This window comes from Symphodus melops (assembly GCF_947650265.1).
Source record: "Symphodus melops genome assembly, chromosome: 17".
Lineage (NCBI taxonomy): Eukaryota > Metazoa > Chordata > Actinopteri > Labriformes > Labridae > Symphodus > Symphodus melops.
In genome coordinates, this window is record NC_136707.1 from 11,771,736 (window position 1) to 11,797,216 (window position 25,481).

A 25,481-nucleotide genomic window follows, 5' to 3' on the forward strand; every position below is an offset into this window, starting at 1 on the left:
GTCCATTACGATTACGTATATTGCAATTATGGAAATTAGACGATGACGTCATTCAGCAACTTCTAGCGACTTTCAGGATAACCAATAGCTACTTTCCTTGGTAAGTTAGTGAAACTATTTGCTTACAGGTTCTAAGTAGAACCCAAAGTGGGCACCTTTGGCCGTGCTGTGGAGACGAGGAGGGAAAACAGCGTATGTCTAATTGTAAGATTTAAATTACGCGATGCTGCTGGAGTGCTGGAGAAGGGAAAGTTTTGTTTGCTGTAATTGTGTCAGACTTTCCGTAACCTGCACGCCCAATCTACGACGGAGCAGCATGGTTCTAAATTTTGCAAATTACTCATATCCGGAAATACCACATACGCTACAATTGGTACGCTAAATGGCCGAGTTTAATCATAAAATCATAATTTTACACTATCCTTCTTTCAACAGCATCAAAGACCTTAAAGCATTTCGCTGCAGTTAATGGACACTTGACATTAATGAAATTCATCCGAAAAACAAATCTGATCAAAAGAGTCTTGAAAAAATCAAATGCATTTTGTTTTAGTTAAAGATATTTCGCTAGGTTCAGCTAAAGTAATTTTGAAGAAAAAAAATCATGCACTTCAGCCAACCTACTATATCAGCCAAGTGCCCTTTTCATAACGGATTTGGCGCCACTCTAAAGGAATCCTTGTCCATTATGTATTGAGGAACCAATATGATGTCAGCTACAGTAATTTCTATAAAATACAATTGCCCCAAGGTATTTAAGTAACACGCAGAAAATCAATTCTTGATGTGAAAACCAGATTAATTAGAGCCTGTTGAAGTGACAAAGCCAGCTCTCTCTTCTCTGCAGGTCTCATGTCTGAAGCATGGAGAATGTGTTATCTGCTTTTTGAAAAGTCGGAATTACCAAAATGTCATGTGTTGAAGGTTCCTTTACTTTGCTTCCATTACTTAAAATATGCATTTCCCTCCTTATCATTTTCTCCACCCCTCCCTTTAATAATTTCTCAAACGGGCACTTTTATAAAAGGGAGAGCCTTTTGTGGAAGACGTCTTTCAGCCCTATCTTCTCCCCATCTTTTCCCTTTTTGGATTTCTCTCAATCTACCTCACCACATTTTTTCTACTGTTAATTTTTCCCAGTTTTCATTCTATTGCCAGTGCTGTATTGTGGACAAACCATGTGGTGGTGGCTGCTAGGCTTACTAAGCTGCTCAATGCTAGCAGTGGTCATCATGTTCTTCCTTATTACTGGGAATCGCTACAAGGTGTTCAGCGAAAAGTGCCTGAGGCCACCAGCGCCCTTGGTCACAGACAGCAGAGAGAGGGATGAAAGGCTGAAAAGAGGTAAGAAGTAACTGTCTCTGACAAACAGTCTAGAACCATTAGAATCATGGTATCTCATTATTACTGGCAGATATAATTGTACTGTCAACCTGAGCTTTGTATTATTCTTCCAAACTCAACTCATTTTGAACTTTTGATAATTTTTACTTTATCAAAAACACTAGTGTAATGTTGAAATAATTGTTGGCTATTGATATAGAAATATTTTTGAATAATTTGCACAGCTCTGAAAAGAAATGCTCGCAGCAAGGTTTCTATGACTGAAAGCCAAATATTCAAAGTTACTTGTTCTAGAAATATCAGTGGCTCTTGTAATTGCATCAGTGAGTCTACCACTACTCACTGCCATGATCCTCCAAAGATCCAAAGACTCTATTACATCCTCTAATATTCTTCTACTGCCAGCAGATGGGCGGCATTACTAACCCTGAAAGAAAATTGTTAAGGCCTTGGTTGTCTTATTACTTCCCCCTTTCATGAAGCTTCAGGTCAAAATCTAAATCAAGAATCTGGAGCAGACTATTAATCCTCCGGATGTCTGAACGTTCAATGCTATTCATCTCAGTGTTTTTGACATCCTGTTCTCTTTACCGCAGGCCTTAAATTCGCTACAAAAAAGGACCAATTTTTGTGTTTGCATTGGGCATATTGAACTTTGAACTACTAATATTAAACGCTCAGAAAAACTGCGAAAGTGATGTGATTGAAGTGACAATTTAGTCTGTCTGGGATGGCCGTTGGGGAAGATGGAAGGGGCTAAGAGAGAGAAAAAGGAGTGTTGTTTTGCCCTGGTTGTAATTACCTTGACTAAGAAGCCTTGCTGTTTGACTGAGCCTTAGATGTGGAATTTGGTCTAGACCAGTCTCTCAAAATCTGTTAATCTACGTAACAGTACACCTTTCTTTTACTACTATTAAATATCCAGCTATTTAAAAAAAAAAACTACAATGATTTTATTAGCCAAGGAGAAGGTCATGTGTCATTCATTCTGTAATGACTCAGAGGGGGTAATGAATTGCAAACATCCATCTATGGACTTTGATTATTCTAGTCCTCTGACAACTCAAACCTCTCTTTAACAACATGTCACATTCACCTACTCACACAGTGATGACAGGGGCTGCTATGTAAAGGGTCAAACTGCTCATCGGCACTGATCCAGTCACAGGCAATCGGCATAGCAGGGATTTCAGTTTGCCCAAGGATACTTAGACATGTGGCCGCAGGAGTTGAGATAGAACCCCAATCTTGCCAACTCTCTATACTTACATTCTATATAGCTGGTGATGATGTGCTTCCCCTGTCATCCACCTCCTCTTCCGAGACATGTAACTGCATGATGGTGAGTAAAGCTGTCGAAGTAAATATTGAAGCTGTAGCACCCTCTGCTGTCAAAAGTTATGTTACATGTGAGCATTTCTCACTATCTATTAGTATTGAAATAGACGTCCCCTTACCTTCTCCTGACATTCCGTCTTTCCCTTTTCCTCTCATCTCTTCTGATTGATGCCCTCCTTGGTCATAATTCTGTCATTATACAAGGAAAGGTTCAGAGGGGAAGGAGCCTAGCAATCACTACTATGCAGCCAGATGCAGGGGAAAATGTCCTGTAAAACAAATTACTAGTTGATCCCTGATTTTTAAACATTTAAATCCAGAAAATATTTTTCAAAAAAAAATGTAAGCCTTCTTACAACTGACACAACACCATCTAAAAAACCAATGAATAAGTTCATTGATGTACGGTCCCCTGAAGTAGTTCTGTCCAACATGCTGATCTGGCCTCTTTACGTTCAAATGGTCTTTTTCTCCTGTCATAGGACCCAGGTTCAGTTTTTCTTAAAGCAACAGCACATTCTAGTGTTGTCGATAAACATTGTGAAGCCATTAAAAATAATTCATCAATTATGCGTAAGTATAGAAAGCATTTTCTAAACCAGTCTCACAACCCTCTTTTAAATGTGTTATGTGTGTTTTCTCACAGGGTTTCGTGTAGACAGAGTTCCCCCTGCGTTGGACGCAGTAGTTATTGGAAGTGGTGTGGGAGGTTTGACTGCAGCAGCCCTTTTGTCCAAAGCTGGGAAAAGGGTTGTAGTTCTGGAGCAACATGATCAGGCAGGAGGCTGCACTCACACCTTCCAGAATAAAGGATTTGAGTTTGATGTTGGTAAGAAAAAAAGAAAACAAACGCACTAGCACACACAAATGCTCATTTAAAAAAGTCCTGAGAGTAACTCCTTATGCTTTAAACTTCAGGACAGTACTGTTTTCAGTGCTGTTTTACTCTTTGACAATATAAAATCTCTCTCCTGTTACCGACAGGCATTCATTACCTAGGCCAACTTCATAACAACAGCTTGTTAAGGGTTGCCCTGGATCAGATCACAGACGGACAACTACAATTCACACGCCTGGAACAGCACTTTGACACACTCATTTTGGGTCAGCATGACAAACGCAGGTAAGGCAATTTCTTTCAGCGATTGTTCTTGATTCTTTCTTCCTTTCATCATTGATTTTTTTATTTCATTTTTGTATTTGCTGTGCCTAGCTTATGAGTGCATTAGTTATGATTTTGTAGAAGTCATAAACTACAAAAACAATTACAACAAAAGTAAACCGGAAAGTTTCAAGATTCAGTTTATTGTTTTATTATCATGTGGACACTGGACAAATAACCAGGGGGACATTCCATGAAGCAGGATTTAGCTGACTCCTCGCTTATTTCAAGAAGTCTGGCTCATTTAAATGGGAGTTTTGTTCCAACAACGTAGCTATTATGAGTCCTCGCTGAGTTATCATGGCAACTTATTCTGGTGAACAAGCCTGCTCTGGACCAGGCTTACTGTCAAACTTAGTTTAGCTGCGTGTCAAAGAATGTCCAAGGGGTAGAAACAGACTCCTAAACCTCATAGACTCAAGACCACTCCGTCAGGTGAGTTTCCGCGCTCATGCCACTCATGTCAAGTTATATTATTTTTATATATATATAAAAAAAGATCATAAAACTCAGTCTCAGCTTTGTTCAAAATCAATCATGAATAAAAACCATAATTATGTTGCAAAAGTCACATCGAATGCAACTACACATGAGGAAGTATTTAAAACAGGTAAAACGAAGATTATTTTATGAAAAGCCAAATAAATATTTCACGTCTCACAAGGACCCACCCTACCTCTGATTGGCTGGTGAAACGAGAGATATGAGAGATTTGATTTAAAACACAATTTTAGTTGCTGCTCTCACACAGTGTACATACTTGAATGTATACTTGTATACATTCATAAAAGAACCAAACTTCATGAATGTTTTTTGTGACTAAGAAGCATGTGTTCCAATCACTCTATTACAGAACAATAAGATTTGTAGAAATTATAGGAAACTCAAGACAGCCATGACATTATGTTCTTTACAAGTGTATGTAAACTTTTGACCACAACTGCATATTACCACACTTGCACCTTAAAGTATGCGCAGACTCAATGTAAATGTGCATCACCTGCAGTCAGAAACTGCTGTATCTTTCCATCAAAATGTTCTGTGCAGCTGGAACACAGGTCTGCCCACCTGAGGCTTTTATTCCTTTAGGTGTTCATTTGCTTTTGAGTGGTGTATGTCTGCAGGGGTTTCTTTTTAATTTTGTGCTGGTAAATGTGCTCTTTACATACAGGAAGAGACTCCAGCAGGTGTTAGGTCTAACAAGCTGCATCTTATCTATCTCTCTATCTCTTTCCCCCTCCCTGGTTATTACGATGGGTATTAGGGCCATTTTAAAGAAAAACTACATTAAAAATCTTCAACCTTAAACTCATACTTTAGTTTGATCTTGAAATTGTTCGATTTTGTTTGTCATTAATAACATACAACGGCTTTTTTTAGTAATAAATTGTTGGCGCATGTTAATCAGCAGCGTTGCTTCAGCTGTTACAAGAAACAGCGCTCTAACTCTCCTCTCTGTGACTCATTTGATCTTCCTTTCATTTATCCATTCATTTCGGCCTCTTGTAAACCTTTGGTGCGTGTGCAAAGCAAGACTATGCTAGTCTGTCATAAGTCAGCAGTGATTAATTAAGGCTGGATTGCGCTCATGGTATGACTTAATTAGGGATAATTAGGAGATGGTGTTAGTTTCAATCTGCTTTTTTCAGTCTGGCTTTCTGCAGCTACATTGATGGAATTCCTCCCAGGTTTCAAAGTAATCCAAATATTTCACATTGTCTTACCCATGTTCTTATCTCATTCACAGGGAGTATCACATCCATGCCGGGAAGACTGAGATGGCAGCTAGCCTGAAGAATCAGTTTCCAGGAGAAGAGGACTCCATTGAGGAATTCTCTAGATTAATGAAGGTAGAATAGGAGAGAAATAATGATTCTTTAGACTAATTCTCTCTCTCTAGGTCGTCCTCAGACGTGCCTTCCATCGTTGCTTCCAGTCATCCCGGTTTTTCATACTTCCGGCCAGCTCGTTGGTGCTTTGCGCTCCTGCGTCCTTCTTGATAACATCCAGAAAAGTTATTGTGGGACGTCCTTGTGACCGGTGCCCATGGCTGGTTCCCACAGCACCAGTTTGCTGGCTGGCAGCTCTTGGTGTCTTTGGCAGTGTCCTGCAAGTCTCATTCTCCTGGCAGCTATTTTGACGCTCACCCTGGATACTCCAGTATACAGAGTCTTGTTGGTGACATGTCAATCAATCAATCAATCAATCTTTATTTATATAGCGTCAATTCATAACAGGCGTTATCTCGAGACACTTTACAAAAGCAGGTAAAGCACCTTACTGTTTGTCTGTTAACATTAACAAAAGAGCAGGTAACAAGACCATGCTCATTGTTATGTTTACAAAAAGCAGGTAAAGGACCTTACTGATGGCTATATTACAAGAGCCCAGCTTAATCCGTCATAGCGTGGCAAGAAAAAACTTCCTTTTAACAGGCAGAAATCTTCAGCAGACCCGGGCTCATGACGGAACAGCCATCTGCTAAACTGTGCTGGGCTTGAAAATGGGATGGGGGAGATGGGACAAGATGCAGAAAGAAGAATAGGATGGGATAGGTTGGGGGGGGGGGGTCTGGGCAGGCCATCCTCGTGGAGGGGGGGGGTTGTTTGTCCCATTCTGGGAACGTAATGTTCTTGTCGGATAGTATGGTACAATTAACTCTTTAAGATAGGATGGTGCCTGACCGTTTAGAGCTTTGTAGGTGAGCAGAAGGATTTTAAATTCTATTCTGGATTTTATTGGGAACCAATGGAGAGAAGCCAGTACAGGAGTAGACTTAGACTTAGACTTAGACTTAGACTAAACTTTATTGATCCTTTGGGATGACTCCCTCAGGAAATTTAAGGTTCCAGCAGCATGTACAATAAGAGTAAAAGATAAAGATAAGTAATGTGGTCCCTTTTCCTAGTTCTAGTCAGAACACGAGCTGCAGCGTTTTGGACGAGCTGAAGGGTCTTTAGAGATTTACCATAGCACCCTGCTAAAATAGAATTACAGTAATCCAATCTGGAGGTAACAAATGCATGAACTAATTTTTCAGCATCATTTTGTGACAGGATCTGCCTGATCTTAGAGATATTACTTTCTCACTTTCAGATCTTGCTCTGTCGAGTTGACCCATGAGACCAGGTACTTGAAGTCGTGGACTTCCTTCAGAGCAGTGCCTCCTGTTGTTGTTGTAAGGGGTGGGTGTTCTGCTTGGATGTTACAGATGATCACCTCAGTTTACTTGGTGTCAGCCGGAGGCCAACCTTGGCACACTCTGACTCCACTCTGCTCAGGAGCTTGTGCTTGCTCCATGTGGTTGGAGAGCAGGCAGATGTCGTCCGCATAGTCCAGATCGGTAAGGACTACTGCAGGGTGCCTACTTGACCTCCTTGGTGTGATAGTGAGGTCAAGATCCTGCTCTCGCCCGTTGATGGCCTTCCTGAGTGCGTAGTCCAGGACAATGACAAAGAGGAGTGGGGGAAGGGAACGTCCTCTGATCCAATCCTTGCGTTGAAGTCGCCCAGAATTGCAAGGAAGTTGTCTGCTGGGACATGATGGAGTAATGTTGTGAGGTCCTCGGAGAACTGCTCCACCTCCTCATATGGTGCCATGTTAGTGGGTTTGTACACTACTGTGACAGTTGTTACTGGGTTGCCTGAAAACTCGGCAATTAGGATCCTGCTGGTATGGAGGTAAACCCGACAGAGAGCCTAACATGCTTGAGAACTCAACAATAGCCCTACACCCCCTGTTGCCAACTGGGCCTCGTTTCACCATGCAGATGCAGTGACCAATGTGCATCTCTCCACTCTGCGGTAAACGATCTGGTCATCAGTGTGCACTCTTCTGTGCTCCTGGATCTCCACTCCTCTTGCCTCGGCACAGTGTGCTAGTTCCTCTAACCTAGCCTCTTCTCTCACTGTGCATGCATTGAAGGTTGCCATTATAAAAGGTCTCCGACAGTGCATGAGTGCTTTGGATGGGGTGTTGTGTTCAGACAGGGCCCTCCCTCGCGGGTTTAAGGTCCTGTCATCATAATGTCCTCCCTCCTGGAGGACCTCCTGAGGATCAGCACCACCATCCGCAGGGATGTTCCTGCGGACTCCCGGTGCTGGAAGTATAGGATTTGGGATGACTTTGTCCTCCATGGTCGGCTTTACTATGCTAATTAAGGACTGTGGGGCGCAACTCCTCGCAGTCCTGGTTTTAGTTAAGTGCGTCCTTCTCCTAGGTGTGTTGTCGACCATGGCTTTCAACCCTATCTGCCCATGCTATTTACCCATTGCTGGGGCAGTGGTTGGTAAGGCGCCAGGGAGTGTCCACACACCAGTGGGCCTGCACGCCTAACCTCCGGGGCCCACTGCTGCTCCCTGTTGGATGGCGCTTTGTCTGGATCCTTCCCTTCAACCTTACTGCCATGGGTGACCCTACCAGGAGCTAAAGCTCCAGAAGGCATTGCTCTCAGGTTCACTTGAACACACAAGGTTTTCCACCACGGCAAGGTGGCAATCCACAAAGAACAAGACTACAAAGATTAAAGGGAAAACTGGAGACAAAACAATTCAGGCAGAGGTGTATAGACAATCAAGGTAGTTGATTTAAAGGTCCCCTCCTTTTTTCTTCCTTTTATATCCAACATAATTGAGCGACTGTGGCTCTGTGGTAGTCACATGTCTCCCAAATAGGATGTCGGATCCATCCCTAGCCCCTGCATCCACATACTATTTCCCTTTGCTGGTGACCTCAAGCTGCTGCTTTCTAGGCAGCACGTGAATGTGTATTAATAAAATTAGTTAATACTGATCACTTTACATAGCAGCTTCTGCCACCAATGTGTGAATGTGATGTCAATGGTCGAATGTGACCTGCGGTGTGAAAAGTATCTTAACTAGTCAAAAGACTATAAAAGCACTTTATAAGCTGAAGTCCATTTACTCAGTCCAAATTTTCCTTCTTCACAAATCCATTAAATGTTTCTTCACGTCTTCATCCCACCTTAAAACTGAGATGCAAACATACTGTCCACTGCTGAAAAGCTCCATTGTGATGACCAGGGTATTAGATAGAGGTTGCATGGCATGCTGAGACTTCCAGGCAAATAGCAGTGCCTGAAAGTACCTCAAATGCAAATCACATAAAACACTTCTTTCCAGAAAATATTTTAAATATAATGTGTATAGGATGTGTTGCTGATTCTTGTAATTTGTCTCTTCTGCAGCTAGCCTCAAGACGGACTCCACTCATCGCCATCCTGAAAATGATTCCCTATTGGCTGGTTAACTTTCTGGTCCGTACAGGTCTATTACATTACATATCATCAGTGTTCCGCCTCGCAGCAACCAACCATTCAGAAGTAATGTCCCGCCTCACTCAAAACAAGGACTTGCAGGCATTATCGGCCTACCTGTTCTATGGTATGAAAAATACTCACTTGTATATGTCAGTCACGCTCACTGTGTATTTCCTCTTAATGCTCTTTATGTCATTTTAGGTGTCCCACCTAAAGAGTCCAGCTTTCTCATCAATGCCCTCCTTCTCCATCACTACAAGCGTGGAGCATATTACCCACGGGGGGGTTCCAGTGAATTTGCGTTTCACATCATCCCAGTTATACAGCAGGCAGGTGGAGCTGTGCTTGTCAGGGCCCCTGTACAACGTGTCCTGCTCAACCAGCAGGGAAATGTCTATGGTGAGAAAAAGAGAGGGGCAGGGAAACTTCTATGTTGTGGAATTTTGAATACAATTGTGCACAACGTTCTTGTTCATTTAATTTCCTGTTAAGATAACTTTTCAGATACATCTCTTAGGTCTTTTGGAACATTTGCAAGGAAAGTAATTGATCGGACAGGATCAGTGTGATAGAGTGCTAAATCACTACAAGCAACATTATATGCCAAGCCTTTATAATGGATCACCTTACTATTCCCTAAAAGACAGTACAAACATGGACCTTTGTGAAATGATCTTTCTTTTAATATCAAATGTGTTTTCCTTTAGATAATCAGTTTGTGTTTCTGTCTATAAGGTGTGACCGTGCTTAAAGGACAAGAAGAGATTGAAGTCCGTGCCCCTATTGTCATTTCTAATGCGGGAATCTTTAACACCTTCCAGAAGTTTCTGCCCCAGCACATACAGCACAAACCAGGTAATATAGAATGGGCTAGAGTTGTAATTTACTGCTGTTATCTGTATTTGTAATTGTTCAATGCAAAATGACCGATCAGTCCAGTGGAACTAATTCTTCAATACTTTCAAGCCAGTCGTTGTAATTTATTTAAATAATAATACAAATAGTGGGTGCATTGCTAAATTTTTTCCAGCCCTGATGTAACAGTTTAATTAACTTTGGAGATCTGACTCAAACAGTTGAGCAGCAGCCTCACTCAGACCCACACGACTCTTTATATAGGGAGGCTAAAATGATAATGAAAATGCAGCTTTACCGTCATACGCTGCACAACAGGCGGGCCAAAAAAGGAAGTTGTAGGAGAGTTTGTGGAGAGACAGAACCAATTCACGCACAGAATCACTGTACATTTTTATATGTATTTTTGTATTTATTCGTAGTGAAAGGATGAGAACGTAAGAACAAATCGCAGGTAATCATATTTTAGTGTCAGCCATTTTTTACTCAGTTACAAAGTTTTTACAACTTTAAATGCTACTTTCCCTTTCGCAATTCTTGTTTTTGCGATCAGCTTTTTACTTGTTATTGGAATTAAAATAAAATACATCTGTGTATACAGAACATATGCAGCAGATGAATAATGTTGAAATTCATCATCAGTTGTCTGCAGTTAAAAATAATCTTGGTTTATTAAATACGAAGCAAATACTTAACCAAAGAACATTCAAATGGGATATTTGGTTCCACCTTTAACACTTCAAGAACATTTGAAAGTTACTCATGAAATGGTTACAGTGTCCTTATAAGAGTAAATATAAAGAGTTCATACCCTGTTGACTTTTGCTGCAACAACTTAATGGTCCATGCGTCTGTTCTGTCCTCTGCATATTTCCTTGTCTGTATAGAGATCCAATCACTTTTGGGCATGGTGCGTCATGGTATGGGTTCTTTCCTAGTCTTTGTTGGTCTTGATGGAACAAAGGAGGAACTGGGGATTGTTTCCACCAACTTCTGGATGTACAAAGACAATGATTTGGATGTACTGTAGGTTGTTTATACATTTATATTTCTTTTTTGTTTTTCGATGAATAAATAAGTATTTTTAAAGAAACAGTTCTGTATTTGTAGGTTTCTTGTATATTCCTAAATCTTTACACTCTGCATCATTGAGCTTTCACTGACTATTTTGTCACATTTAATTCGTTAAATCAATCTACAGAAAAATTCAGTTACTGTGCAAATTAAATATCTAATACAGTCATGGTAATTAATCTGTCCCTTCCTCCACGTTATTGTGCTTTGTACTGTATTGCATCGACTTTTGATCCTGCTCCATTTGCTAACATTGTGTGTGTTTTATGTGTTCTTTTACTCTCTATTCTGTTTTAAGTATGGAGAAATACTCTTCATTGAGCAGAGAGGAGGTACTGGGCAACATTCCTATGATGTTCATCACCTTTCCATCTGCCAAAGATCCTACATCCAACATCAGACATCCAGGTAACTCACATACATCAGTTAGTTCTGAACAATAATTTAAGTGGACAAAAGGCATGAATTCTGACATTAACTACAACATTAGGGAGGTTTTAAGCAATGTTTAACAATACACCTTAGGTGTTCTATATAGAGAAAATTAACATTACAGACAGAGGTTTTTGACTTGGTTGATCAAGCTTGTCTATATTTAAAACCATGTTTATACTTTGGGATTTTTTTTTGTTTTTGTTTTTTTAAAGTCTTTTATCATAATTTTCTTGTTTGACTGCTTTGCCATCTTCAGCTGTGTCTTAATAGCAACCTTTTGAATGTATTCTTGCAGAAATTCAATCACATGATTAGCTCACCAAAAGTAGTTGGCTGGGATGTAGATTCTGCTGATGTCTTTCAGAATCAGAATTTCTGATTCGAGCATCCACATTACACAGTGCTTCATTGTGTGCTTCAAGCTAAAAGGGTAATGCTTGTTATAGTGCATGGTTTAATGTCTGGTATCAAAATAGCATTTGATTATGATTATTCTGTGTGATGGACCTTTGCCAAAAAGTCCTATAACCTGATGGCTTGTATAAAATCATTTTAGTGCCATAAAAGGTTTGCTCTCTGAACAGCTAGTATCCTAAAAGTCACATTATTCAGGCTTCATTTCCCTGTGTATCTCTTAGGTAAGTCCTGTATGACTTTGCTTACCATGGCACGCTATGAGTGGTTCGAAGAATGGGAAGGGACAAAGCTCGGCAAAAGGGGAGAGGACTACACAAGTCTGAAAAACAGCATGGCCCAAGAGTTGCTGGACTGGGCACTTACAATTTTCCCTCAACTGCGGGACAAGGTGTTTGTCAATGTTTGTATTTGGATAAATGTGTGTTTTGCGTACAGCTGCATTTTAGAACTGTGATTCCTCTATCCATGTCTACCTAGCTGATCTAAACAACCGTTATACCCACGTCAGTTTCTTTCGCTATTTTAAAATGATCATCCTATTGGGGTCCTAGTGAGGGAGCTATTGCAGGAGAACAGGTTTCTGGGGGGCACTCAACAATATTCACCACACTAGCATATAATAATCTATATAATTTGCAAATAAGGTAACTTTCCGAAAGCAATATCTGGTATTTGTGGCTATAATCGATTGGATCACTTTTAATTGTTTTAAGAAAAAGTAGGTTAATGTTTGACCTTGTGCCAACTGTGCAGTCATGTTCTATCATTTTGGAAGGAGAAGATCAACTTACTCTTTCCTGATAAAAGTCAGCAATACAAATGAGTTATAAATCACAACTCAGCCCAGTATTATTGGCTCTTCGGTAGCTAGCCATGATTTATGGGGTCAAGGACATATACCCTTTTTCTACCTATTCAAACAGTCCCCTGTGTTCGAAATAAAACATCTGCACTGTGCTTTGGACTGGATGGATTGATGGATGGATGGATGGATGGATGGATGGATGGATGGATGGATAGATAGATAGATAGATAGATAGATAGATAGATAGATAGATAGATAGATAGATACTTTATTGACCCCGAGGGGAATTCAAGGCATCCAATAGCAGTGTACAAGACAATCAGGACACAAAACATTAGTTACAATAAACAACAGCTGTCCCCCCTCCCTTCTGTATATACTAAGCCCGAAACAAGAGTTAGAGCCCCCCATATGACTAAGAGTAAACATTACAAATCAAACCTGTGCAATTAAAAATAGATTCATACTGGTATCAAGAAATGCACATAACCTGTGCTGGAAAGAAACGTGTACTTTTTAAAAGAGACCTCCAGACAGTTTAGGACCCTCAGAAACAGGTGCTGACCCTGATTATTTATGTACAGTGGAGGTAGTTCCAGTGGTCTGAGAACAGACATTGAGCAGTGAATGCAGATAATTAAAATGCAGATTAAGTCATTAAAGTGCACAAATATAACATGAATCAAGCACCGGAGGAGGTTGGTGACCCTGTAGAAACCAACTCTTGCAGACCCCTGTTAGTGTATGCCTCTTTAACCCCTTAACGCCTGAATTTGTTTCCGAGTTTTAAAACATTTTTTTTACATTCCTTTCTGCTTTCAAGTAGATGCTAAATTAAGTTGAGAACGTTTATTTGAAAACAGCACTTTTCTTTATTGGATTTTGACATACCCTCTGACCTTTTATTAGCAAGATAACACTTGCAAAGTTGTCACTTGTCAGTCTTGAATACATTGGAAATTGATGTCACTGCAATTCTATGAAAGATGTACAATTGTCAACAAAGTCTGTCTAACTGTTTTCAGGTGGTGATGGTTGATGCTGCCACTCCACTAACTAATGTCCATTATTTGGGTGCTCCAAGAGGAGAGATGTATGGTGCTGAACACAACTTGGAGCGTTTCAGCCCAGAAACAATTGCCAGAACACGACCACAGACACCCATCAAGGGACTGTACCTAACAGGTGACCTGACTGATGTTATGTAAACTAGTTTCAACAGGGACTGAAACAGACACCATGCTTAATGTTTCTGTTTGTTTGTGTGCAGGTCAGGACGTTTTCTGTAATGGTATGGCTGGGGCTCTGCACGGTGGGCTACTCTGTGCTTCTGCTGTTCTCAATCAGATCCTCTACATTGACCTCCTGGCCCTAAAGATGCGTCTCAAAAACAAACAGTCAAATTCTAAAAAGATGTAGTAGCTAGAGGTTCGTGGGAGATCATCCTGTTAACATGCCTTTTGTACACAGTATGTAAACTTCAGAGTTGTACCTGTATTGTCATTATTGAACATATTAAAATATAATGCTGCTTCATGCACTGAAAACTAAACAGTTTTCTAGAGGGGAAAGGAATGCATAAAGATATGGAGAGAGAAGATGGAAGCGAGGAAGAAACTGCAAGCAGGTAAACGGGGAAACAAAGGACGTGCTACTTTTTATAATTAAATTAAATGATGCAGGTGGAAACAGATTGGCACACAGGGTAGTGGATGAAGAAATTATACATTCTGGGAGGATGAAAGATTATATTTAAAATCCCCAGCTACTGAGGCCTAGAAAGTCAGACAGGTAAGAGCTAAAAAGGAGTTTCTGAGCCTGCAAAATGTTTTGAAAAGTGAAACATTTCCATCATAAACTCAAAATGAAAAAGTTATTTTCGCTAAGCAATGCTTCTTTTTTGCAACCTTTTAAGTCAACAGTTGAATAAAGTTCCTTATTTTGGTCTTTCAGTATTGACCCTTAAAAAAACACAGGTCCAAATGAGTCATCTAGCCATTTGCCCTACTAATAGTAGACAGACAGTAAAATTGATTGAGGGGCCTCCTGCTAGTGGGAACTTTTTTCATGTTGAACACCTTGTCTAAATCCATTATATATGGATAAAGGAAGTTGCATTATAAGTATAATTTTATATTTTTCATTCGATGTTTTGTATGCCTAAACCTTTCCTTATAATATTCAACCATGATATGGAACCGTACAGTATGTATGGCCCTTAAAAAGTACATTTAAATGGAAAAAAAGTGTTAAAAAATAAAATACTTGGCCCATTTTTCCCCCAGAAACTCTGGATGCTTTCTTTGTTTATGTAGTCCTTAATTTCTTTCTTTAGTGGTTCACATACTTGAAAAAGGCACATTTTGATTCATAATACTCCCACCATTGACGCACACATTCGTCATTGCTCTCCAGTTCAACTGGCTGTGGGTAAAAAGCACGATACAATACTGTATCTCTTCTAACAGTTGTTTTCATTGAACTCTAATCAACACCAGCACAGTAAGACATGAGTAGCACAGTGCTTCACTTTAAAAATTGGAATTTGGGAAAGAGGATGTGATGACTTTATTATACCAATTTATGTTTATTAAGATGAACAGTAGACTGTATTGGATTAAATAATTCAAGTAATAAAAATAACCCAGAATGTATTTTTTATAGTAATTAAGGTTAATTAATCATCAATCCTAATACTTGTTCAGGCAATTATGTATTACACTACTACTAAAGTAATTTACCCAGAAACTTGCCCAAATACAGTTGGAAGAGACATAAAAGATGCAGAATATCCAATCGCATTCTAGGCACAGTGCTACTTTGAAAACTAACCAATGAAGTGCCAAGTGAAGTGGTAATTGTGAATGCCAGAACACATTAGTTTTTTGTAAATGCATAAAATAGACTGGTTAGACAGTTACACCAATGTTTTTTCTTATGAAAATAAAGTAAAGCTAGCAAAGTCATTGATACAGAGGTGGGTTGTCAAACTACTCCACAAAAGATTAAGGTAAAAGTTATCATTCTAAAGCCTTATGTGGCACAACAAATAAGGGACCTCTGTCCTATTTATAACCTTGTAAGATAAAGCCTTGTTGTGCTGTCCATGACTGGATTCCTGATTTATAGGAGACCTAAACATGCTCCACCTCAGCTGCACATTTGTCTGTAACTAAATTCTCCTATTTCATTGTGATAAAAATGAATGGACCCTTGTGGGGATATTCACTAGCTAATCAGCACTATAATGAAATGAAAGCTCCACTTTTATCAGCTGTAAAAGATTTTTTTTTAAATGCAGTTAATATGCATTTATCTGAAAAAGGCCATTATGCTTGTATAATATGTTGTGTAGGAGTACACTTTGGTGTCGAAGTATACTTTGCCAAGAATGTTATTACAGTAAAAGCAGTTCTGAATGCAGTTAATCTCAATTGGGTTTATTACCTCAGAGGAAAAAAGCCATTACTAAAGCCTGTGTCAAACATACCTCTTGCACTATCAAACTTCTCTTGAATGAAGACAGGGCTCTGTTTTACAGTCTTGTAAAATCTGTCAAAGTTAAAGTGGTTAATATAACTATTAGATTATCTTTTGAGACTGTTCCATTGTAGAAAAGGGAGATATTAAGACCGTCTGATGACCGATTATTGTCAGATATAGGCAAAGAAATGTGACCAGCAAATAGCCTATACTACACTTTCTTAATGACTAAAATGTAATTGCTGTTCAGCCCTCATTGACTGCATTCAGGTTATTTTCAATTTCTTAATAGTTAAGCTTTGACCGTTGCCCTTAGATGCTGGGGGGTTCAGCCTGGAGTGTATCTGCAGACAGGTATGTGATGTGTACTAACCTCTGCCCTCAGTGAATCGGGAGTAATTATCATAGCAAGATCTATTAACTAATGTTGCGTTTATCTTTTGGACATCACCATTTAAGCCTTTGCCATGGCTCAGTTGGTAGAGTTGTAGTCTCTCAACCGGAAGGACGAAGGATCAATTTCCACCTCCTGCAGCAACATGTCCGATTTGTCCTTGGGCAAGACAATTAACCCAATGCAAACAGCCACATTTTTCACTCTTTTTCACTTTTTTCTCTGTCCAGCACCCCAGTATTTTTTTTACCATATAAATTCCAAATGAACAGACTTGAGAATGCAGCAGTAGAATTCACCTCGATGAAGTGAGAGGAGGGTTGATGCTTATTCCCTGCGATAATTTCCTTACTTCTTTTATGTGATTCTATTGAACTACACATAGCACTAATATGAAGGCAAATATTCTCATGATAACGTTGTATAGCAAAATCTGTTGCTTTGTCTGCCACTTGCACATCATTCTTCCCCCGCCCCTTCCTGTCCAACAGTCATTGTCTTCTACTGTGAGGTATATGAATGAACAACCACATCTGGAGGATTTCAGGGGTCGTCCTTACTGAAAGTTTCAGGAAATAAAGGAATGCTGATGTGAAAACAGCTTATGAGACGCAAATGCTTATGAGCCTGACCTGTTAATTCACACCAAAGAGGAAAAGGGCTTATTTGCTGTACAGGCTTGATTTGCAATTTTGCCCTAACTGTTCATGATGGTTGGTTCAACATACAACATCCTGTCTTTTAAAATGACCGAACATTTAATCTGAAATATGCAGTTTTTTATTATCAGACAGTAGTACATTTTTATATCTTCTAGGATTCTCTCTGAAACAATAGGAAACACCTCAAGGGGTTTCTACTCTTGGTGTTGAAGCATTACAGAGGCTGTGATTTCCTAAACGGGTAACTATATAAAATGCATAGTGCATCACCATCTCTACTTAAAAAAACATTTTGTCTGGGCAAAACTAAAATCCTCTGCCTCATAAATGTATAGCATACTTACAGTTTTATGTCTGAAAATGTGTTTAGCCTAGCACACGAGGGATCTTGATATGCCTATCAAATGTGAGCACATATAGTCCACAGCTTTTTTTATATTCACTGAAGCTCTGTATTGTTGAGGCCCAGGTGAATATTTTGTTGTGCTTGTTTGTCCCAGCTGTTGTTAACTCTCAGTGTTTTCATTTATTGCCACCGTTTGTGATGTAATAAATCTATCAATTTATTTGACAATTAATGCTTCTTACTGGATTTTTGGGGACCATGAAGCAATACACTATTTAACGTTCATATTGTGTTGAAAGTCTCTTAGATGGGGTGTATCATTAAACCTAAACATTAAAGGTGGAGCATTTAAAGTACCCTCCTGATTTATGAATTGTGTTTTATAAACCTACAATTAAGTTCTCAAAGGTACTTCTTTGTTGCCCCTGAAAGTCTTTGAAGTTGCTATGATAAACAAAAATGAATGTTTTTTGGAAAAAATGTTTCCATTCCAAGGGTTTAGATTAAGAAAGCATTTTACACACAAAAGGCAAAATTACAGGAAAAAAAAATGTTTACCAGCAACAAGATAAAACGTGCACAAGGAACTTTGTGGAGATGGGATCTTCATTTAAGGTGACGGTATAGACAAATGCAAATGGTTGTCCATTGAATGAGAGAAATTATATGAAGTAGATTTACAAAGTGGTTAATGTTTTTGTTACGGTAACATGTTTGCGCCAAAAACAAAGGTAATTCACTTTCTCCCCTTTGCACCATTAACACTTCCTGACAGGATTATGTAGGCTACTAGAAAACTAGCAGAGTGGAGCTGGACACACCAATATTGCTTAGCACCATACACTTTACACTGCATATACACTTTGATGAACAACCAAAAACAACTAGTCAAGCACAGCGCTTACTTCATTAACTGAAACTCACAGGTAAATTTGAAACCTAGATCAATTGTTAACAGGACCCCTTTACGAAAGCAGACCAAACATCTATCTACCCCCACTTATCAGCAACATCTCATAATAAATTATTTTGCTATGCCCAATCAACCTAAAGCCAGCAATCTCCTGTATTTTTGTTTGGTACTATGACCCCAGATCTGTTGCTTTATAGTGGATGGTGCTGTTTCACAAATTCTGCACTAAACTGGTGAAGTCATGTCATATTCTGTATGGCATGAACTGTTATGCTAATACCACTTTAGTAAATTAAAGTAAAGGAGTATCAAAAGGACCTTTCCTCTGAGCTAATGCAATGCGAACTATTCCATCATGTGCATGGGCCTTTTTATGCTTTGGTATGTGGTGCCTCAATATTTTGGCCCTGAGAATGCAGGGCAGACATCCACCACTATGCAAGAAGATATCCTCAGGCAAGTTGGAGCACGACTGAACACACACACCCTTGTAGCCACACACACAGAGACGTATACACAGATTCACTGTCTGGACCATCAAGGGTATCTCAGGAAACAGGCCAATTAAGTGGTTTTAGTGAGAAAGAGAGAGAGAGAAACAATGGAAGATGCATGTGACTAAATTCCCACTGCTACCACAATGTGTTTCACATAAGACATACCAACCCTTGGATACAAATCCATGTTTGAGATACTGTACTCCTACATTTGATCCTAACAAATGTGATTTGACTTGATAGCAAATGAAAACTATATATTGTAATTCTACCTTGTAGTCATAATTAATTTTTTTTATTGTCATACATGCAAACACATGCATTCCCACTTGTCAGGAATGGCAACCAAAGGGGATCTCATTAGCCCTGTGGCTTTGAACCAGGGAAGATTAATGTCAAAATGGCTTTTCATGATCTGCACTGAGGCTGGGGCTGGAATGTGTGTCTGTCTGTGTATGTGGGGGGTGTGTGTGGGGGGTGGGGGCTACATGAGTAGCATGTAGCAAGTGATATAGTTTGCAACATCTGAATCCCCCTGGTTTCTAAAATGTCTTAACCATTTCAAATTCACTGTTAGAAATCTAGCATTTATGTCTCCTCACCATATAACTGTTATACGTGGCTTCTGTACTTCTTAACATGTTTTTTATAAAGTGAAGTAGACTACTTTAACAATCAGTTTGTTGAATCTGATTTGATCTGAGCACTTGCCGTAAAGAGAAGCCAACCGGAAAAGAAAAACAATCAGGTAGCCTATCTCAAGGGATCTACATAAGGGAGGATGGTTTTACAAAGGTGAAAGATCTGACAGATCATAAGAACTTGGAAAAATATTGAGAGGGTTCACAAGACCTTAAGTCAGAAGAAGTTTAGGTTTTATTTTCGGAAATATTTACGTTTTTACCTAAAACGTGTGAACACACTTCAATGACACTAGTTTTGTTCAGGATTGGAATATGGCTGTAGGTGGGCTGATTTGGACCACATGTTTGGGTTCTGGTTGCATTCTCTGCCTGATGACTCCAGACAGAGAAAAAAACTGACAGGAGTGAAAGCCGGACAGAAAGCGAAGAAAAGAACATTTCAGCCAGGATCTTTTTTTTTTCCAGGTGTTGCATTCGTCCCCGCCCCCCAGTTATCCCTCCTCCGCCACCTGTCCCCCCCCCCTGGGTCCAGTGTTGCGAGCGACCGGGGGGCTGGGTTACCTACACGCCAACTCCTTGATATTCGACTTCGTTGGGACATTGAGGAGACGCATAGCAACGACTAGACAGTAATCATTGATCCGGTTAACCTAGAAGCCTCACAGCCGAAACACATCATCGAACAGTTATTCCTTAACAGGAACCTTCTTTATAGAGAAAAGTAATCTCGTCTGGCTCGGAGCAGCATCGCTGAGCACTCTGCACGGAGACAGCATGTCGGAACTTTCCGTGAATGACCACCTCGAAGGGATTTTATCAGATTTTGAAGGTATGTAAGCCGTTCATTCCATTACGGATCTCTGTTTTTGTTGGCACGGAGGCTATCCTAAATTTAAAAAAGGACGTCAAAGCCTATTATGTCTGTAAGGAAAACTCATGTCTGTTTTGTGGCTAAAGCTACTGAAGCATTAACTGGCACTTTCTTGTGAGGTTGATTTTCCTTTCCTTTTTAAGAGAGAAAGATTAAGTTGGCAAAACACTGACAAACAGCAACTTTTTAAAACAAAAGGAACATGGAATTCAATAGCATTCGTATTTTTTGTTGGAGAGCTACACCTAATTAATAGACATCAAAGCTCCTGTGATGAGGCTGGTTATGAAACGAAGTATTGTATAAGTTTCTTAAGAAAAAGAGATGTCAAGTTTTTATTTCTTTAAAGTTATTTAAATGCTGCTGCAAGGTTGCAATCAGATTTAGCCCCGAAGAACAAGCATTTTTCACTTTTTCTGAAACCTATAGAATGAGTTAATGAGTCCTATGTTGTAAAAAAGATAACAGAATAGGTTTTTTCTTCAGAAAACACAAATGAAACAATACTACAGCAGAGATAAAAATGTATACTGCCTAGTCAGCAGGGGGCAAGATGACACAAATCAAAAGTACCTCAGATGAGCTTTACATTTAAAGATAATATTTGCATGTTCCTTATTATGCCTTACCATATAATCAACACTTCCTTCACCAGTATTTTTTCCCTGCTAGCCCCCTACTGTCCAACGGGAATAGCCTCTCCATATGGTGGCTGTGCAGCGCCTGTGAATAAACTAGTCAGGGGCAGCACGTTTCATATTTTCAGGAGAACATACATGTATGTGGAATTATCTTTTTTAAGCAACCGTTATTTTGCCATCTAATGGCTAATCTAAAAGTAGATTAGATAAAATTCTATTTATTGTAAAATTATTTATCAGAGCAGCTGTGGTTCTGTCCCACTTTATAGACATAAAGTGAATAGAACATCCACTATGACTTGTGAATAAAATACATTTATGGCACACTAATACAAGTGCTCTGGATGCATGACACAATGTCTACATTGTGGTATTCTAAATATACAGATAATGCTGGTTAATAATCGCTTGGTTTTATTCTTTCCTTCTTGGGTATTAAATTTGTTTTAAATGGCAATAAAAGTTACACTTGGATTTGTGTGCTTTTTAAACAGACATACACTATGATTACTGAGGTCAGACATGAAAATGCTGGGACAGGAAAAAGAGCTGCACTAATAACACAGTTCGAGCAAAGACATGAAAAGCCCTTTGTTTGGTGTGTGTGTGTGTGTGTGTGTGTGTGTGTGTGTGTGTGTGTGTGTGTGTGTGTGTGTGTGTGTGTGTGTGTGTGTGTGTGTGTGTGTGTGTGTGTGTGTGTGTGTGTGTGTGTGTGTGTGTGTGTGTGTGTGTGTGAGCCTGTGAGCCTCCTTTCAAAGACAGTTTGGGCTTTATCTAACTCCTGGTGCAATTCATGGTGAAACAACATCACTAGTTTTAGACTGGCATAGTCAGTTTTTTATTAAAAAAAAACACCATGTGGTACCTTGCTATCTTGAGACGACAGAAAGCAATTTCCCCATTGACTGACAAAAACCTGTTCTCAAATCTTTTTTGTATCAATATTTAACAAACCATCATCTGCACTGTTGAAACTGGATTTGCACTCTCACTGTGATAGTTAGACACAGAGACATGCAGCAGAAATCCTTCTCCTAGATTATCAATAGAGTTTTGTTAGGGCAAACGATGAAGAGAAAATGACCTTTTTGTTTCCTCTCTCCTTAGACATCATTTTAGTGCTATAGGCATTTTTCAGCTGTTTTGGTGATACAAGAAGTCAAGCATACACTCAACACTACCCCCTCCCATGCTTGCTTCACTTCAGGAAATCCTGCTGGAGCCCTGCACAGGGACTAGAGTACATAAAGACAGAAACAAAGCTCCTCCTCATGTACACTCGCGAAGTTGTTTACTATATTACATATACCCTTTCACATGCAAAATGTATATTTAAGGCCTTTACGTAACCACTATTCCCTGGTATCCCCATAACACGTTGATTGGTATGATTTATGTTACACATCAATTTACACATTAAGGGACTTAAAACAATCCATTTTCACCCAGTGCCTTACTGTGTGCCCATATTTCTTAGCAAATGTTTCAACTAATTTCCAGGAACTGGGGCTCAGTTTTCCAAAACTCAAACTACAAACTGCAAAAGATATATACAAAACTAAAATCCCATTAGAAAAAAAAAAAATATATATATATATATATATTGAAAAATGAAACACAGCACCCAAAATAATGTTCTCTTGTCTCAAAAATGATTCCTTCCACTAAAATGATGCAAAGACAAAACACACTATACTTGTGTCTTACAGAGCATCAAGTTGTTTGTTTCATGTCTGGTGTATGGTTTTGTTGAGATGTGTGGGCCCCGAAATAGCATTTAGAGTACGACATGAGTAATAGAAATGGTTATAGTATGTAGCAAATCTTAGTAATTTCCCTTACTGTAAGTCCAATCAAAAACCTAACAGAGAAAAGTGCACAGATGCAAAAAGATAACAATAGGAATATGAAATACAATACAAAGTGCTCCATCTTCTTGCCTTAAAGAGAATATTGCAGGTTAATTTTTTTTGTAAATTAACACTTCACGTTGTCTGATAAGGGCTGTAGAAAAAGTACATTATTTTTTTTACATGTTCTTCAACACTAAAGGGCTCTAATTTTGAGAAGAAAGTGGCTATTTTTAGCATAGCTGTTTAGAACTTGCTTTTTTTCAACAACGCATCATATGACGTAACATAAGTTGCATTCTGTTACTCTGCTTTGATCGGCTTTATGTGTACGTGTATGAATGAATGAATAAAACCTTATTGCCCATGGGGGAATTTGTCTTGCACCAAGAGCATAAAACACTTTACAATCAAACATTTATAAGACAGCACAAAAGAATAAAAGCACATAAAACACACTAAAGCATTACATGATTTAAAGAGATGTAGTGAGTGAGAGCAGACAGGCCACCTCCCTCCAGCACAGACTCTTCACTGCTGAAGTCATGGGCTGACATTTCCCACACGAGCACCTATCAAACTAAAGTTACAACTCTTATCCCTCTCTGTCTTTGTCACTATGGTCACTATTGTGATGGCTTAAAGCGCACAGCGATTTCGGGCATGTCCGGTTATAATTTGGAATTTGGGCGCATAGTGTAAGTGGCTTGATTATTCATAGTGTGTTTTAGCTGAATTATTCCCACAACCTCAGAAACGATCGAACAGACATGTTGAATATTTGGGCATTAGGCACAAAAGCGTTTCCTCATTAATGATTTAAATCTCTGGATGTTTAACATAAAATAGTCTATACGCAGACAAGCATTTAATTATTTGATCTGCTGGAATCCTCTGATATATTCTCTAGTTTGCACGTAATAGACACCGGACAGTCTGTATTAATATATGGAGACATACGATTTATTATAAATCCAACTCTGTAGCAAGAGAGCGTGTGTGCGCAGTAGGGAAAAGACAGAACAAGCAGTTTGGAAACAAACAAAAACACAAGCTTTTCGTCTGTCAGTCCTTTATTTATTAAAAGTGTTTAACTTTTTTGTAGTAACATATGTGCAAAAGCACACATTAAACTTATTGAATGTGATTACAACTTTCAAGTTTTCAAGTTTGTGATTACAAACTTTACATCCATGCTTTTCAATGTAATGTTAAACAGATGGGGATTCAGCGGGACTCCATTATGTTTTGTCACAGCTGAATGTGGAAGTAAAAACCAAAGACGTGCGAAAACGTACTAAAATGTCTCCAGGAGACCCTGTGGGTTATTAATTTCAGAATTTCTTTCAAAACAGTATTGTTAACATATTTTCCTATGATTAGTTAAGTTTTGTCTTTAACCTGCAATATGTTCTTTAAACCTGCACTTGAGACCGCTCCCTCTATACTCTGACACATATTGAGAGTTTCACAAAGTTGTGATTTAGAATGCTACTTGGTGAAACCAATGGAACTGTTTTTTAGACTTTTAACAGTTTGGACTGGAGTTATAGAATTCTGTGCATTTCTCCATTTTGTGTGTAAATAAAGCAGGGAAAAACTACTGTTTAATTTGTGAAATCTGGTTGTAATTGTGCCATGCACTTTAGACCAGGAGCTATAGAATTTTTATAACCATATATCATCTGACAACTGCAGAAAAACAGAGATGATGAGAGTAAGTCTAAAAAGCATAGACGGTGTCCTATTTGTAAGAGAAGTCACACTCAAAGTTTCAGTGAAATTGAAAACAACAGTATGACTTTGAAATAAATAATCTGTTAAGTCTTATGATATAACTTTGACATGACTATTGTAATATTCAGGGCTTAAATTATTACATTGGTTGTCAGCAACGTAACACTAGGCCAACTCTCATATCCATATGGTCTCGATATTATTGATGATAATGATGATGGTATTGACGATGGCGACTTTTGAGATCTTTCCTATACTGTTTAGAGCTCTCAAAAACTGTTGTCAATGTTGTTCTTTGCCTCTGTGCAATGCCTGTCAGCACCTGTGTGTTCAATCGGACTTAAAGCTGATAGTTTGCACTTACTGACATTGTTTCCTGTTTTCTACATCCTTGCTTGTGTTGTACTTACTCTCTGATGTACATTGATTTGGCTTGAAGCGTCTGCTAAGTCAAATGTGGAATTGTAGAATTACTGTGTAAAACTTTGGAGCCATTACGGAGCCATTCAGGTGCAATACAAGAGGAAACTGCGAGGAGCAAGACAACTTTGCAGGCGTGTTGGCACTGGCATACAACTAGTGCACTTTTTTTTGAGGATCAGATACTAAATCTGCAGAGATTATGGTTGCATTTTATTCTTGAGCATTTCTTTGTGCTATAGGGTGTATCAGTGGTTCCCGAAGTAAAAATCCCTTATATTTTTCACTGTAGCAGATTGAGCCATTATGTCATAG

The 25,481-nt window shown here is 39.1% G+C and overlaps 3 protein-coding genes across 10 annotated transcripts in view; 2 read left to right on the forward strand and 1 right to left on the reverse strand.

The window, feature by feature from the left end:
- Positions 1–25,481, reverse strand: part of elof1 (elongation factor 1) — a 383,117-nt gene that overhangs the window by 123,141 nt on the left and 234,495 nt on the right. The window lies entirely within an intron of this gene.
- LOC306838582 (all-trans-retinol 13,14-reductase-like) lies at positions 33–14,244 on the forward strand. Of its 6 annotated transcripts, none has more exons than XM_079366837.1 (13): positions 33–204; positions 1,141–1,344; positions 3,329–3,511; positions 3,667–3,805; positions 5,592–5,694; positions 9,051–9,246; positions 9,324–9,521; positions 9,858–9,977; positions 10,865–11,003; positions 11,350–11,459; positions 12,125–12,291; positions 13,734–13,893; positions 13,979–14,244. In XM_079366837.1, exons 1-13 carry the CDS (start codon positions 195–197, stop codon positions 14,125–14,127), a joined length of 1,878 nt encoding a protein of 625 aa, XP_079222963.1. In that variant the 5' UTR covers positions 33–194; the 3' UTR covers positions 14,128–14,244. The 6 variants fall into 6 exon arrangements, with proteins under 6 accessions (XP_079222963.1, XP_079222964.1, XP_079222966.1 ...); XM_079366838.1 differs by having other exon boundaries at positions 34–204; positions 1,159–1,344; XM_079366840.1 differs by having other exon boundaries at positions 34–192.
- The window catches only part of LOC306838574 (uncharacterized protein), a 52,414-nt gene continuing 47,021 nt past the window's right edge, over positions 20,089–25,481 (forward strand). For 2 of the 3 annotated variants that reach the window (XM_079366818.1, XM_079366817.1), the window contains exon 1: positions 20,089–20,476. In XM_079366818.1, coding sequence (XP_079222944.1) covers positions 20,422–20,476 — 55 coding nt within the window. In that variant the 5' untranslated portion in view covers positions 20,089–20,421. The remainder of the gene's footprint in view (positions 20,477–25,481) is intronic. The other variant, XM_079366816.1, reaches the window with a different exon arrangement.

Excerpts from the sequence above, each read along its gene's own strand:
- LOC306838582 (XM_079366837.1), top strand. Across the intron at positions 9,247-9,323 it reads ATCGGCCTACCTGTTCTATG|GTGTCCCACCTAAAGAGTCC; the intron begins GTATGAAAAATA and ends ATGTCATTTTAG. Across the intron at positions 9,978-10,864 it reads GCACATACAGCACAAACCAG|AGATCCAATCACTTTTGGGC; the intron begins GTAATATAGAAT and ends TTGTCTGTATAG.